Raw genomic sequence first — 12968 nt, forward strand, 5'->3', positions numbered from 1 at the left:
GAGAAAAGAGGCGGTGCGTGCGGCTCACGTGTTGGTTTTCTGATGACCAGATTTTGGGAATTGGCTAGTCTTCAGGCGACGCTTCTTCCTATGCCAACGGTGAGGTGAAAACGTCACTCTACAGGGGTGACCCAAAGCGTTTGCTCACTAAGGCACTAGGACAAGGTGAAGGTTGCACACTAGGGCAAACCTAGCTCTGATACCACGAACAATTTTGAATGGAAAATAATTTTTTTGTTCATATTCATTGTTATAACGACACACGTATATATACAAATTAAAAATCCTATATTAGGAAAACAAAATATTTAATTTCCTGTGATTACAATTTTATAATCAAATCCTACTATATTTAAATTCCTATAATCTACTTCTATATGGTAATACATGATTTACATATTTTGTAACAATTTCAAGATTTCTAATTATTACAAATTATGCAGTCCATGGCAGGAGGAAAAGCAGAAGATCTTATACAATTTATTTGGGTTCTATGTCCAATTCTTGCCAGTGTAAGTTCTATATAAATACTTTCATTTCCATAATATCTGTATATTGGTTTTAAAGTTTCTTACCACTGTGTTTATTCAGAATAATGGAACATATTGGGGCTAGTCGAAAAAAATATTGAGAAAGAGGTGAAAGGGCTTTTGAAGTTGTGCCGGTGGGAGCGTTTTATGCTTGTTGATAATTTGAAAAGGGTCCGACAGAAGCTCCGAAAAATAGTGCAGAAGTATTCTGTAAGTGAATCTAATATGTGATCTTCAGACGATTGCATTGTTAATCAGGTGTAAACTCAAAAGCCAGTCAAACAAACTTGGTTTCTAATGCAAAGTTTGAAGATAATTTTTTGAAGGCTCTTTAATGATCCATGGTAGTGTGGATGATGCATTTTCTTGTTTGATGGCGCTTTCAAACCTTGTTATATGTGTCAATATAGATAATTCATGAGGTGCAAAATTACCACATATAGTTCACCAAGTTGACAGTGTGCAAGTGCATAGATTAGAGCCACTTTACTGTTCATTATTATTCATCTTCTTTTCTTAGTTTGCGATGTAGTTATCTTCCTACTTGTGTTCTTGACACGCTTCTCAGTTATTTGTATGCAATAGGCTGTAACTGTAAGCAATGTCGATATAATTTGTTGAACAGGAACTGCTGCAACAGCCTGTGATGCTTATCCTTAATCTACAATCACCACAAAAAGGTTTGAAAGCTCTGTCAGTGCAAGGTCCAAAGGCCCCTGGTGAGATCTCAGAGGAGAGTCTGGGTTTGTTAAATGCTATTTTAGATCTATCACATTTCAATGATGAAAAGAGGTCAGATGGTTTGTACACTCTCTATCTTTAGAGTTCTATAAATGACTTTGGTTTTTGACTCTAGTTCGATGTTAATGTATAGATCTCCCTGGTACAACAATTGGAGGAAAAAAGTGTGTGATACATTACAAAATTTGGTCCTTGAGGGGACACCAGAGTTATGCTTCCTTGATGCTCAAGGTTTTTCGCTTATGTTATGCTTACTTCTTGTTAATAGTTCATAACTGTTAATTTTTCTCTCTTTCACGGTGATTTTTCTTAAATATTTAGGAGTTGCAGATAGCATTAAACAATGGTTGGCATCCCAGTCAGAGAACCAATTATACCTGGAAGAGTGGAAGGATTTATGGCAAACACTTGAAGTTATATGTAAAACCACAATGGATTGTGGTAATCTGTGGAAGGATGCAAACAAAAGTTTGGGGAAGAGGAGGGCTTTCTCTGAACTTCTAAAACTGTTGGAAAACAGTGGGTTGCACAAGCACAAGTTTGAGATTATGAGGGTAACAGAAATACCACACGTTTTTTTTTGGTTACATTTGTTTTGCAGATTATAATGACTGACTGCTGTTTTTTCTCTTAATAGATATCCAATCAGTCGAATTGGTTGTTCCTTCAGCCTTGTTATGACTTGGAGCATCTGCTGCTGGCTGATAACAGACTGTCTCTAGCTTCTGGAGAATTTCAGTGTTCTCCTAGTGGAGCACTGGATCCTGAATGGAAAGCCATAAATGAATTCTACTTTAAGAGCTTGGCATCTGTGCAGCTTTTGCAGCATATTTGCCTGAAACACCATGAAGATTTTACATCTGAGCAGGTTGGTCATGGTTACATAACAATTTCACATTATATAGTATATATATCCCCTGTGCATTTAGATGAGTTAATGGGCGCCTTAAATCACCAAAATTGTGCTGATATTTTTTCTCATGGTTGCCTTCACATTCTTGTTTATCATATTGTTTTATGCAGATTTGTAGGTCAATCTCTTTTCTGAACCATCTCATAGTTATACAACAGATGCAACGAGATGCTGCCTATGCTTTTTCTAAGAATTTAGTGCTATTACGTGAATGTACATCTGGTTTTGGAAGTTTGTATTCTAAGGGCCCTGATTTAAACAAGAGGATTGGCAATGAGTACGCTTTTGCACAAAGCCAACGCGACACAATCAAGTGCATTTGGCAACAGAAAGTAAGTTCTTTCTGTTGTGATTTCTTTGTTTTGGTGTTTCTTTTACTTTTGAAAGGAATACAAAGTTTATTTTCTCTTTCAATCTGCAGCAATTGTTTGATAGTTTGCATTCCATGCTGGTTGAAGAATCACTCTTACTGAGAAAAGTAGAGAGCACTCATTTAAATAATTGTCAAAGTGTCAGAGCTACAGCACATAATGTTCTTTCTTTCATTGAAAACTTTATTCCTATCATCCAGAAATCCAAGGTGCGCAAAAATATTTTTATTTGTGTTGCTCTCAAACTTTTGTACTGGCTCTTTGCTTATTTCCTTGAACTCTATTACAGGAATTATTGGATAACTATCTTCTTGGCCCCAGTGGAGCTATAACTCTCGTGCCTAGATCCTTCCATCATTTTGCTATTTCAAAGCAAACAGAACAGTTGGTATTTAAAAACTTCCAGGTTATTGATGAATTTCAGGAGCATCTATCTAGTTTCCGTCAGCAAGACTTGGGTAAAAGTTCTGTCATACAGACCCTTCTCAGTCACTTTGACGATTTGTTAAAGAAGGTACCTTTGATATACAATATACTTGTTGCTAATTTGCTAGTCCTAAGACTCTGTTGGATAAATTTTGTAGGACTAGTGTTTTATGTATTCTACCAAATCTGTTTCACTGGGATGGAAATCATCTGGACTTAGCATTTATGCTAGTCTTTGGCAGTAAAATATTGAGCTGAAATTTTCATGTTTTCTTTAAGGGAAATTGATTGCTGAACAGTTCAATTCTGCCCTGGAAGCTCAAAATCACTCAGGAAATCCAAGTGAAGATGCCAGTTATTGCAATGGGGATTATTCTGAAGTTGAAGCTAAGTTTGGTGAAGCCCTCAAAAGTACACGGGCAAATATTATGGATGTGTTGCAAAAGCTAAGTTCATTAAGCAATGATCTTGTTCCTTCAGAAAAGTCTTTCGGGAGTGTTACCTCATGGGAAAGCATACTTAAGTCATCTGTAGGAAGTTTGAGTTTGGACAAATTAAATGATCAACTTCTTGAGATTGTTTCTTGTGCGGTAGGATATAGCATTAGTGAAATTTTTCTTTCCTTAAGAATTTCTTGTGCTATGTAATTTATGGTTTACCTGCTCTGATATTTTGTTTGTTTGCTCAGGAGAAATTGGTGGAACATTCTGGCAAGGGATATCCTGGTCTCTCTTCCCATGTTGGAGCACAATTTTACCATCTTTATTTGCTTTTGGACTTAGTCTTGAGCTTTGCTGTCAGCTTCCTGCAGGATTTCCTTGCAATGCTCAAAACTGTATGCTGTTCACTTTAAATCTGCACACATTTCTTTTTTTTTTTCCCTGTGAACACACTCTATTAGCAGCAATGCAAATTTTTCCATCAGTCATCAATCATTTTGTTATTCTCTTAGGTTTTCCAATAAAAACTTGGTTTCTTATTTGAAGATCTCTATGATATTTTTGCCTGCAGGTATCTGTAATGACTCATACACTTGCCAATGTTTTATCTTCATTGTTTTCAAAAGGATTTGGTATTTCTGCAAAAGATCAACAAGATGATGATAGTCATGATAAATCTCAAGATGCGAGTGGAACAGGTATGGGGGAGGGTGCAGGACTGAAAGATGTCAGTGATCAAATAACCGATGAAGATCAACTCCTTGGGGCTTCAGAAGAGGTGTGTTCAAACAAATTTCTGTTAGATTCTTTCCTGTTGTAGTCCTTGAGTCTAATATATTAATTACCTAAATTATCAACTTTTTCTTCTTGTGCTACAACAGGCAGGTGAAGAGCAAGATGCATCAGATCAATTACCAAGTAAAGATGATAAAGGAATTGAGATGGAGCAGGATTTTGCAGCTGATACATTCAGTGTTAGTGAGGATTCTGGCCAAGAGGATAATGATGAAGATGGTGAGGATGAGCAACTGGAGTCTGCAATGGGTGAAACTGGAGCTGATAGTGAAGTTATTGATGAAAAGCTTTGGAATAAGGAAGAAGAAGAAGAAGAAAATCCTAAAACTGAAAAGGAGAAGTGTGAGCCTGGGCCGTCAGTTAAAGAAAACGATGAAAGTAATAGACAACTTAGAGCCAAGGAAGATTCTGCTTCCATGGCTGATGAATTTGGGGAGCTTAATTCTGATGTAAATGATGGACAAAAGGATGAGAATGGAGATCAGGATGATCTTGGCAGCGATACTGAAAATATAGAGGACTTGAATATGAACAAGGAAGAAGCATCGCTGAACCAACTGATCTGAAATTTGATGAATCAAATGAAAATTTTGATGAAGATATTGACATGGATGAAAAAGATGGCACAGACACCAATACAGAAGTGGATCCAGAAGAGCATGATGAATCTACCGAGAATGGAAACCATGAGGAGATGAATGAGAATCCTATTGATGAAACAATGGAAGAGGCAGAGAATGAACAAGCAGGTGGAACTTCTGAAAAGGATGATGCAAACAGGGATTCTGAAGAGAATATTGAAACAGATTTAATAGCTCCAAGGAAAGACATGTTTGAAGTGGGAATGTCTGACTTCATGCCTAACGCTGAATCTGCAACTCAACCAAATGGTGATTCCCAGTCATCAAATTTGAAATATGTTGCACAAGAAGCAAATTTCTTCAATAACAATGAAATCAGCAATGACATTGTTCCTCTATCAAGCTTACCTTCTGGAAGTGCCTCTCAGATGGATATGATGGTTTCTGGCACATCTGACAGTGGGAAAGTCACTGATGATCAACCAAAAACTCAATTGCCCAAGCAGAAATCTTCTCCTGTTCTGAAAACCCAAGCAAACCCGTACAGAAATGCTGGTGATGCACTTGAGGAATGGAAGGAAAGGGTAAATGTGTCTGTTGATCTTCAGACAGATAACAAAGAGACACAGGGTGATGTTGAGGATGAGAATGCAGACGAGTATGGATATGTTTCTGAATTAGACAAGGGAACTGCTCAGGCTTTAGGTCCAGCTACATCTGAGCAGATTGACATGAACGTTGATGGCAATGAACCTGATTCAGATAATCTTGCAGCACATAAAGAGGATGCAACTGAGCTGGAGTCTGAAAAGAAAATTCCTGAGACAATCACTACCGAGCATCATTCCACAATCCTCAGAAGTAAGACAGAGGAGCAAATACAAATCTCAGACTTAGGGAAGTCGCCCATGGAGGGATCCCCAGAAGCTCGTGGAGATGTTGATGGTGATCCAGAAAGTCAGTCTGAGAGTCTGGTCTCTATGAAGAAGTCATACTTGAGTGAGGATCTATATCAGCTCAGTAGACTATCTGTAAATGACGACAAGATGGGGAAAGCCCTAGAACTTGATGAGGTTTCTGATGATATGAAAAATAATGCTAGTGCTCTTTGGAGAAGATATGAACTTCGAACTACAAGGTTGTCTCAGGAGTTAGCTGAACAGTTGCGTCTCATTATGGAACCCACTCTAGCCAGCAAGCTCCAAGGTGATTATAAGACTGGGAAAAGGATTAACATGAAAAAGGTAAAGCACCATCTATTGCACAGTCGGATGTTCACTTTCTACTCTAAGCTTGCACTTCCATGTGTTGTATATTCTTTTAAATTAGTCTCACTTGTGCTTGGAAAATTATCAGGTAATTCCCTACATAGCGAGTCACTACCGGAAGGATAAAATATGGTTAAGACGAACCAGGCCAAACAAACGTGATTACCAAGTTGTTATTGCTGTGGATGATTCCCGTAGCATGTCTGAGAGTGGATGCGGGGATGTTGCAATTGAAGCCTTAGTGACTGTGTGTCGAGCCATGTCTCAACTGGAAATGGGAAACTTATCTGTTGTGAGCTTTGGAAAGAAGGGCAATATTAGGTCGCTGCATGATTTTGATCAGCCGTTCACTGGGGTTGCTGGCATCAAGGTTAGTCTTCTGATATCACCTGTTTTCTTTGGTTAATGAGGTTGATGGTGTTAATTGCTCTCTCATTTGTCTTTACCTCGGCCTTTTTTTCCTGTACTGAAAATGTCTTTTTGTTTATTTCACAATCAATTGGGTGCAGATGATATCAGGTCTGACATTCAAGCAAGAGAATACCATTGCAGATGAACCAGTTGTTGATCTATTGAAGTACTTGAACAACATGCTTGATACTGCAGTTGCAAAAGCACGATTACCTTCTGGACAGAACCCACTACAGCAACTTGTTTTAATTATTGGAGATGGCGGTTCCATGAGAAGGTACATTTCTTTCAATTTTTGATGAACGCTTGAGAGATTTCGTGATGATAATATGGCAACTTCTTATTGTCTTGATGATACATCCAGTTATTGATTGTGTTTAATTACATCTATGCAGGAGAACTTGAAGCGCTGGGTCAGAGATCTATTAGTAAGGAGGCGAATGGTCGCGTTTCTGCTCATGGATAGTCCAAAAGAATCAATAATTGACCTCCAGGTACTTTCCAATATTATACTTTATCTAGTTAGAGAAGGATTATTAATGCCTCTAAATACATAATTTTAATTTTCTTGACGAGTTATCTGCCTTGCAGGAATTATCATTTCGAGGTAAAGAGATCAAGGTTTCAAAGTATCTAGATTCTTTTCCCTTCCCATATTACATCGTCTTGAGAAACATTGAAGCCCTGCCTAGAACTCTTGCGGATTTACTGAGACAGGTAAATTCATTTCCAAGTGAATCCCTGCTTTTTGTGTTGGTTCTTTACTTGAAGCTGACCTCTCGTTTGCCAATTTCAGTGGTTTGAGCTTATGCAGAATACAAGAGAATAACATAATTTTGAGGCTTGGCATGAGTTGTCTTCACCTTTTCCTTCCAAGAGCACAATGGAATATTCATTCTCGACTTTGAAGAGTGGACTCAGATAGAAGAAAGTAAATTTCTTTGTGCAAGCCTACGTCGGAATATAGTAGCTAAAAAAATGTAAGTCCATCAAGCTCTAGAGTCAGAAAGTGGGATAATGTTGTACAGAAAAATGTTGTATTATAGCTCTCAAATTTTGTTTTGAGAATTGAGTATAATTTTATTGGCCATATTTTACGGCTCTTATGATGACATTTTCTGTTAGTTATTACTGTTTAGGAGTGTATCAACTTTGATAAATGAATTAACTGCTGATTTGATTTAGGGAAATGTTTGAATGCATTAAGTAACTACAGAGAGCAAAAATTTTTGTAGCAGATTAATGACTGATCAAGAAATTTTGATCATTGAACTTTGAAATTTTAATCTGGTTACGCTCATTTGCAGCCCTTATTTAGGGTATGAATATTACTGAAAATATATTAGTTCTCTTATGGTTGGATGTAGTAACTTGTGGTAGGATAGAAACATGCAGTAAAATTAGACTAATGACAGATGTTTTGCACCATTAACTGCACAAAAGTTCCAATTCCGAAGGAGGGAAGTGCATTGCAGTCTCCTTAAACAGTCTCCGCAAGCTGAGGATGTGGCTGTTTGTTCCTACAACAGCAACATTCGACTACATATATCACACCCAGGAACAGCTGCTTCACCACCTGCCAATAAAATCTAAGTAAATGAATCAAAATTATGGCTGCAAGAAACATGCCCAAAGCTCTGGGTACCGGTAAGTGATAAGACCAAATATTTTATCATCTTCCTGTGGCACCACCAAGCTATACACAGCACAGTTGCCCACATTCCTACCTGCAAAATGCACACTGAAACCCTATGCCTGAAAGGTACCTTGCTTATGAGCAACAATATAACTTGCCAGTGTCCACCTGGTGGATTTGTTGCCACTAGGATACTCATGTTGGCAATCAAAGTGGCCACCACCATAAAGTTGCCTCTTGCTTCTTCATAATACTCACTATTGTATTTCAGTGACTTTTTCCAATTTGTTAATGCTGATTCTGCTGCAACTTCAAAATGATATAGGAAGCTTGGATGGATTATCTTGGACCAAAGCGAAACCCTGAATTATGCAGTGAATTAGTTACTGTATCTCAAGGTTTATCTATTTGGTGAAATTGGGCAGATTCCCTGGTCATAAAAGAAATTATATTGTATGCTAAATTGAAGCAAAGCAAAAGACACGGCTGGTACCTCAAATTTCTTCAACATGGCAGAGACTTGCAAGATAGTGTTGCCTAAAGGTTTTCAGAGTTGAGACTCCTCATCATACTGAAGCCACCAATACTTTTAGTGCATCCAAATGATTATGCCTAACACACAAATGTAAACAACTCTTTGACAATCTCCCTGTGGCCCTCAGCAGCAGCCAAATGAAGAGGTGAGCGTTTGAAAGAGTCCAACTCTCTGACAAGTTGAGGCTTTTGGCTCACAACAGGCTTGGTGAACTCAACATGACCAAGAAAAGCTGAGATGTGTAAGGGAGTTTCAGTGAACGCATTGATACAGAATGATCCATTCATTCTCCATAAAATTTCACTCACTCCCTTTTCTGAAACTCCCTTGCACATCTCAGCTTTGCTTGGTCATGTTGAGTTCACCAAGGCTATTGTGCGCCAAATGCCTTGGCTTGTCACAGAGTTGGACTCTTCCAAACGCTCACCTCTTCACTTGGCTGCTGCTGAGGGCCACAGTCAAATTGTCAAAGAGCTGTTAATAGCAAATAAGGATGTGAGTATGGTTGCTGACCAAGAGGGGAGAATTCCTCTCCATTTGGCTGCAATGAGAGGGAGAGTTGAGGTGATACAATAGCTTATGACTGCAAAACCTGAGTCAATTCTTGTGCAAATCCATGGAGAAACAGCTCTACATTTATTTTTTAAGCATAACCATTTGGATGCACCAATGAGGAGTTTCTCAGAAGGAAACTCTATCTTGCAAGTATCTGTTATATTACAGCAATACGAGGTAAATCTTCTTATCTCTTACTTAATTTGTTTAAATTCTAGCAGAATTATCACGTTGCACACTCAAATTTGGTTCAGTTACTAGGTCTATAAGTGTAAAGATTCGAGACCTATATTATACAAAAGCAATTGACTTGTGTTAAGATTTAATTCACTACATTTATATACCACTCACTTATATTGTATTTATTAGATGTGAGATTTTAGTCTCTAATATTATTATATCAATTCGGTTGAATCTTATAATATTTTCTCATCCGTCTTTCTATTATTATAGGAAGATCATGAAAGTTATGCATGTATATGCTTTATGCAGACCGCTACATACTTGCTTTCAGTGCCAAAAATAAGAGTGGATCTGAACTCCTTGACCAAAAATGGCTTTCCAGCCTTTGATGGAATCAGCAGAAATGGCACAATTCAAAGGAATTTACGGAAGAATCCCATCAAAGAAACAAACACCAAAGTTAAAACCATCCAAGCACCTCGAAAATTACAATTCAATTGAGAAAGCTCATCAAGACCATGAGCGGCCGCTATGAAAAAACGAGAGGCAACTTGATGGTGGTGGCCATTTTGATGGCCATCATGAGTTTCCAGATTGCAACAAACCCACCAGGTGGCAACTGGCAAGCAGACACCACTAATCTGTAAGGTGAAGGGTGCCCAGAGGGGGTTTGCAGAGCTGGAACTTCAATTCATGCATACACTAATAAAAATGAGTACCACAAATTAACAATCGTGAGCACAATTCTCAGCATCTCTCGGCATAATTTTGTGGTTCATTAGTGGTGTTCCTCTCAGGAATAAAGTTTCTGTGGGGATTTTGCTGGTGGGAATGTGGGTTACAACCGGTGCATACTATTTGTCAATAAGCTTTGTGGCGCCACATGATGAAATATTTGATAGCATTAGTAATTATTATTACACAGGGATTTGGGCTTCGTTGCTTGTGGCCATACTTTATATACATGCAACTAGATTTTGCTGGTGGGTGTTGAAGAAGCTGTTCATGGGGGTGATTTTTTGCGGCTAAATGTTAAGAAGAAAAACCAGCTTCATCAGCCTGTGGTGACTGTTTAGAAAGATCAGAAGTGGACACATTTGATCAATATGAACAATAAAATTTTATGAAATCTATTGATAGACTTGTTATATTCTATCAGTCAATGTTGCATTTATGAGTTCTTATTTTGGATGGAAATTTAATAAATGTTGGATTAATTATCTATTTGTCTTAAATCTTACTTTTGATTTCTCATATCATATTATATATAAAAACAAAGAGTAACACCATGTGTATAATATTTGTATATATAAATGATGTGTTATCATATAATTAGACATTACTTTATCACTTAATCACTTGATGACACACATTAAATAAATACTATTTTTGTATTAAAAATAGGTACATATAATTTTATTAATAAAAAACACATAGAATTTTGTATTAATCGAAATATTATTATAATGTGTAGGGTCTATTATTCACTATTTTTTTAATGAGAAATTCTTATTTAAGTCAAACTGCTGTTTTAATATTGAATTGATCACATCAAATAAATAAAATTTCAAATTTAATGACTGACTCCACATATGTCTTCTTTATTGTTTGGATGAAAGCATTTTTGCCACTTAAACTATCTATTCGAAGCTATCATTCACTGTTTTTAGTACTCAAAATCATAGAATAAGATATTCTTAAGAACAATGTTATATATATACATTTTGAGTATATAATTATGTATATAAATTGTGTCATTATATAATTAAAGGTTATTTTATCATTAACTGAGTAACACCATACATGTCCGTATGGTGTGGTCGGTGTAACAATCCAAAATTAACATAAACGTATAATAAATTAAATAAATAAAGCCCTGAATACATAGTTTTTTTTTTAATCTCAAAACATTATGACAAAATAATTATCCTTAATAACATAACATATAATCAAATGAATATTAATCTTTCCTTTATTCAGACTCCTCAATTAACTCTTTTTTATTCTTTATTCCTCAATTGCTAAATAGTAGCTCACACTTTATGTCAAACTCTAATTTGCAAAAAGTTAATGATGAGGGGGGTGAGTTGTCAACTCGGTAAGCAGAAACTAGACGTGATATATGCACGCAAAAACATTTAATTCAAATGTTGATAATAGAAATAAAACGAAATAATATATTTAAGCATATGAAATGATGTATAAATGCCAAAATATATCTTCACTTTTCATATACCAATTTTAAGCCAAAAAAAGATTTATGTCACATAGTGTCACCCATACTCTTGATAACTTAGTCAAAATTCAAAAGTGTACATAACAAAATAGATAATCTAACTGAGCCAAATTTATAATTTCAGTTGTTGGGAATAATCAAACATGTCAGGATCAAATTCTATGAATTCTGTAAATAAGGATTTGCATACCATAAGTAATTTTTGATGAAACTTCTTCGAATATGATGCAAGGTATCGACGTTAGTCTATTCCCACGACCCAATTTGCATTATGTATCTCTTTTCAATTAGGGAGACAAAATCTGTGCATTACATTGATAGGAGAATAGGGGAGAAAATTCTGCTCTCTAATAATAAAAATTAGCGTAATCTCTCTTTTGGGGGAGGCAGTTAGGAAAATTTATATATGTCCAACTACCCTCAAACTCCCTCTTATAACTGCCCTTGGCAGTTATATTAAACCAGGTCGGGTCGACCTGTCATAGGTGGACCCGGATCCAATATCTTCCACCCATACATTATGTAAGACCCGAGCCAAATACTTAGCCAAAAATCCTATATAGCAGTACGTTCTATACCTGCAAATGTGTCATGCGACCTCGCAAGTAACCTGTACTTGGGAGCTAAATACTATGCATCTAATAGGAATAACATAATCACTTCAACTCAAATAAAACAAAAATAAAGCGTTAGACTCGTAGCACCACAAACTTACTCGATAACATTAGCTCCCTTTAATCTCTCATTTATCATTGTATTATTTTCTTATGTATCCATGATCAAATTCAATCTCTTATAGAAGTGAATTGATTGGCTGACCAATGGACACATATAACATGTAAGTCTTCCTCTCCTACTTGAAATTCTCAATTTAAAATTAGTTGTTTTTCTAGTCATGTTCTATAAACCGAATTATGCAAGACCATAGGTCCTAAGCTAAGATAAAACACTAAAAGTAAATATCGAATAACAACAAAGAGTGAAGGGTACCAATATGAGGTAATCCTCATAAAGTCTCACAGTGAGGGAGCAGAGATTCTACTTTAACTGGTCGTCTTACTTATGCACACATGGTATGAATCATGTGCTACAGTGTGTATTTTCTTTTCAAATGTCATTCACAATACTGTATATATCTTAGTTCAGTTGCTACACCTAGCGCCTAACCTGAGTTTTTAATCATCTTCACACTTGCAAGTATTTATCTATATTAAGAACTCATATCTGACATTCACAAGTTATTTGAATATGAGGAATCCAAATCGATCATTTTCAAATGTATCTATTCATGACCTCATTTTGATCAATCATTAAGGCAACATTTTAAACTTTAATAAATCTTTTCTT

General features: G+C 36.4%; 2 protein-coding genes across 2 annotated transcripts in view; both read left to right on the forward strand.

Moving 5' to 3' along the window:
* Positions 1-7660, forward strand: part of LOC123217950 (midasin-like) — a 41031-nt gene extending 33371 nt beyond the window's left edge. Inside the window, 21 exon segments of the mRNA XM_044639049.1 lie at positions 444-512; positions 592-625; positions 627-740; positions 1156-1322; positions 1405-1502; positions 1593-1825; positions 1909-2139; positions 2295-2516; positions 2606-2764; positions 2845-3069; positions 3236-3571; positions 3670-3816; positions 3993-4199; positions 4303-4759; positions 4762-6041; positions 6154-6435; positions 6575-6737; positions 6740-6753; positions 6872-6970; positions 7068-7193; positions 7273-7660. Of these exon segments, the coding sequence (XP_044494984.1) occupies positions 444-512; positions 592-625; positions 627-740; positions 1156-1322; positions 1405-1502; positions 1593-1825; positions 1909-2139; positions 2295-2516; positions 2606-2764; positions 2845-3069; positions 3236-3571; positions 3670-3816; positions 3993-4199; positions 4303-4759; positions 4762-6041; positions 6154-6435; positions 6575-6737; positions 6740-6753; positions 6872-6970; positions 7068-7193; positions 7273-7305 (4696 nt within the window). The 3' untranslated portion in view covers positions 7306-7660.
* A 1224-nt stretch (positions 7661-8884) lies between these two features.
* Positions 8885-9886, forward strand: LOC123219624 (ankyrin repeat-containing protein BDA1-like). The gene is made up of 2 exons (XM_044641629.1): positions 8885-9211; positions 9695-9886. The coding sequence occupies exons 1-2, from the start codon at positions 8885-8887 to the stop codon at positions 9884-9886; spliced, it is 519 nt and encodes a 172-aa protein (XP_044497564.1).
* Positions 9887-12968: the final 3082 nt, after the last annotated feature.

This window comes from Mangifera indica, chromosome 6 (assembly GCF_011075055.1).
Source record: "Mangifera indica cultivar Alphonso chromosome 6, CATAS_Mindica_2.1, whole genome shotgun sequence".
Classification (NCBI taxonomy): domain Eukaryota; kingdom Viridiplantae; phylum Streptophyta; class Magnoliopsida; order Sapindales; family Anacardiaceae; genus Mangifera; species Mangifera indica.

Excerpts from the sequence above, each read along its gene's own strand:
- LOC123219624 (XM_044641629.1), top strand. The coding sequence starts at position 8,885 with ATGTGTAAGGGAGTTTCAGTGAACGCATTGATACAGAATGATCCATTC. Across the intron at positions 9,212-9,694 it reads CAATGAGAGGGAGAGTTGAG|ACCGCTACATACTTGCTTTC; the intron begins GTGATACAATAG and ends TGCTTTATGCAG.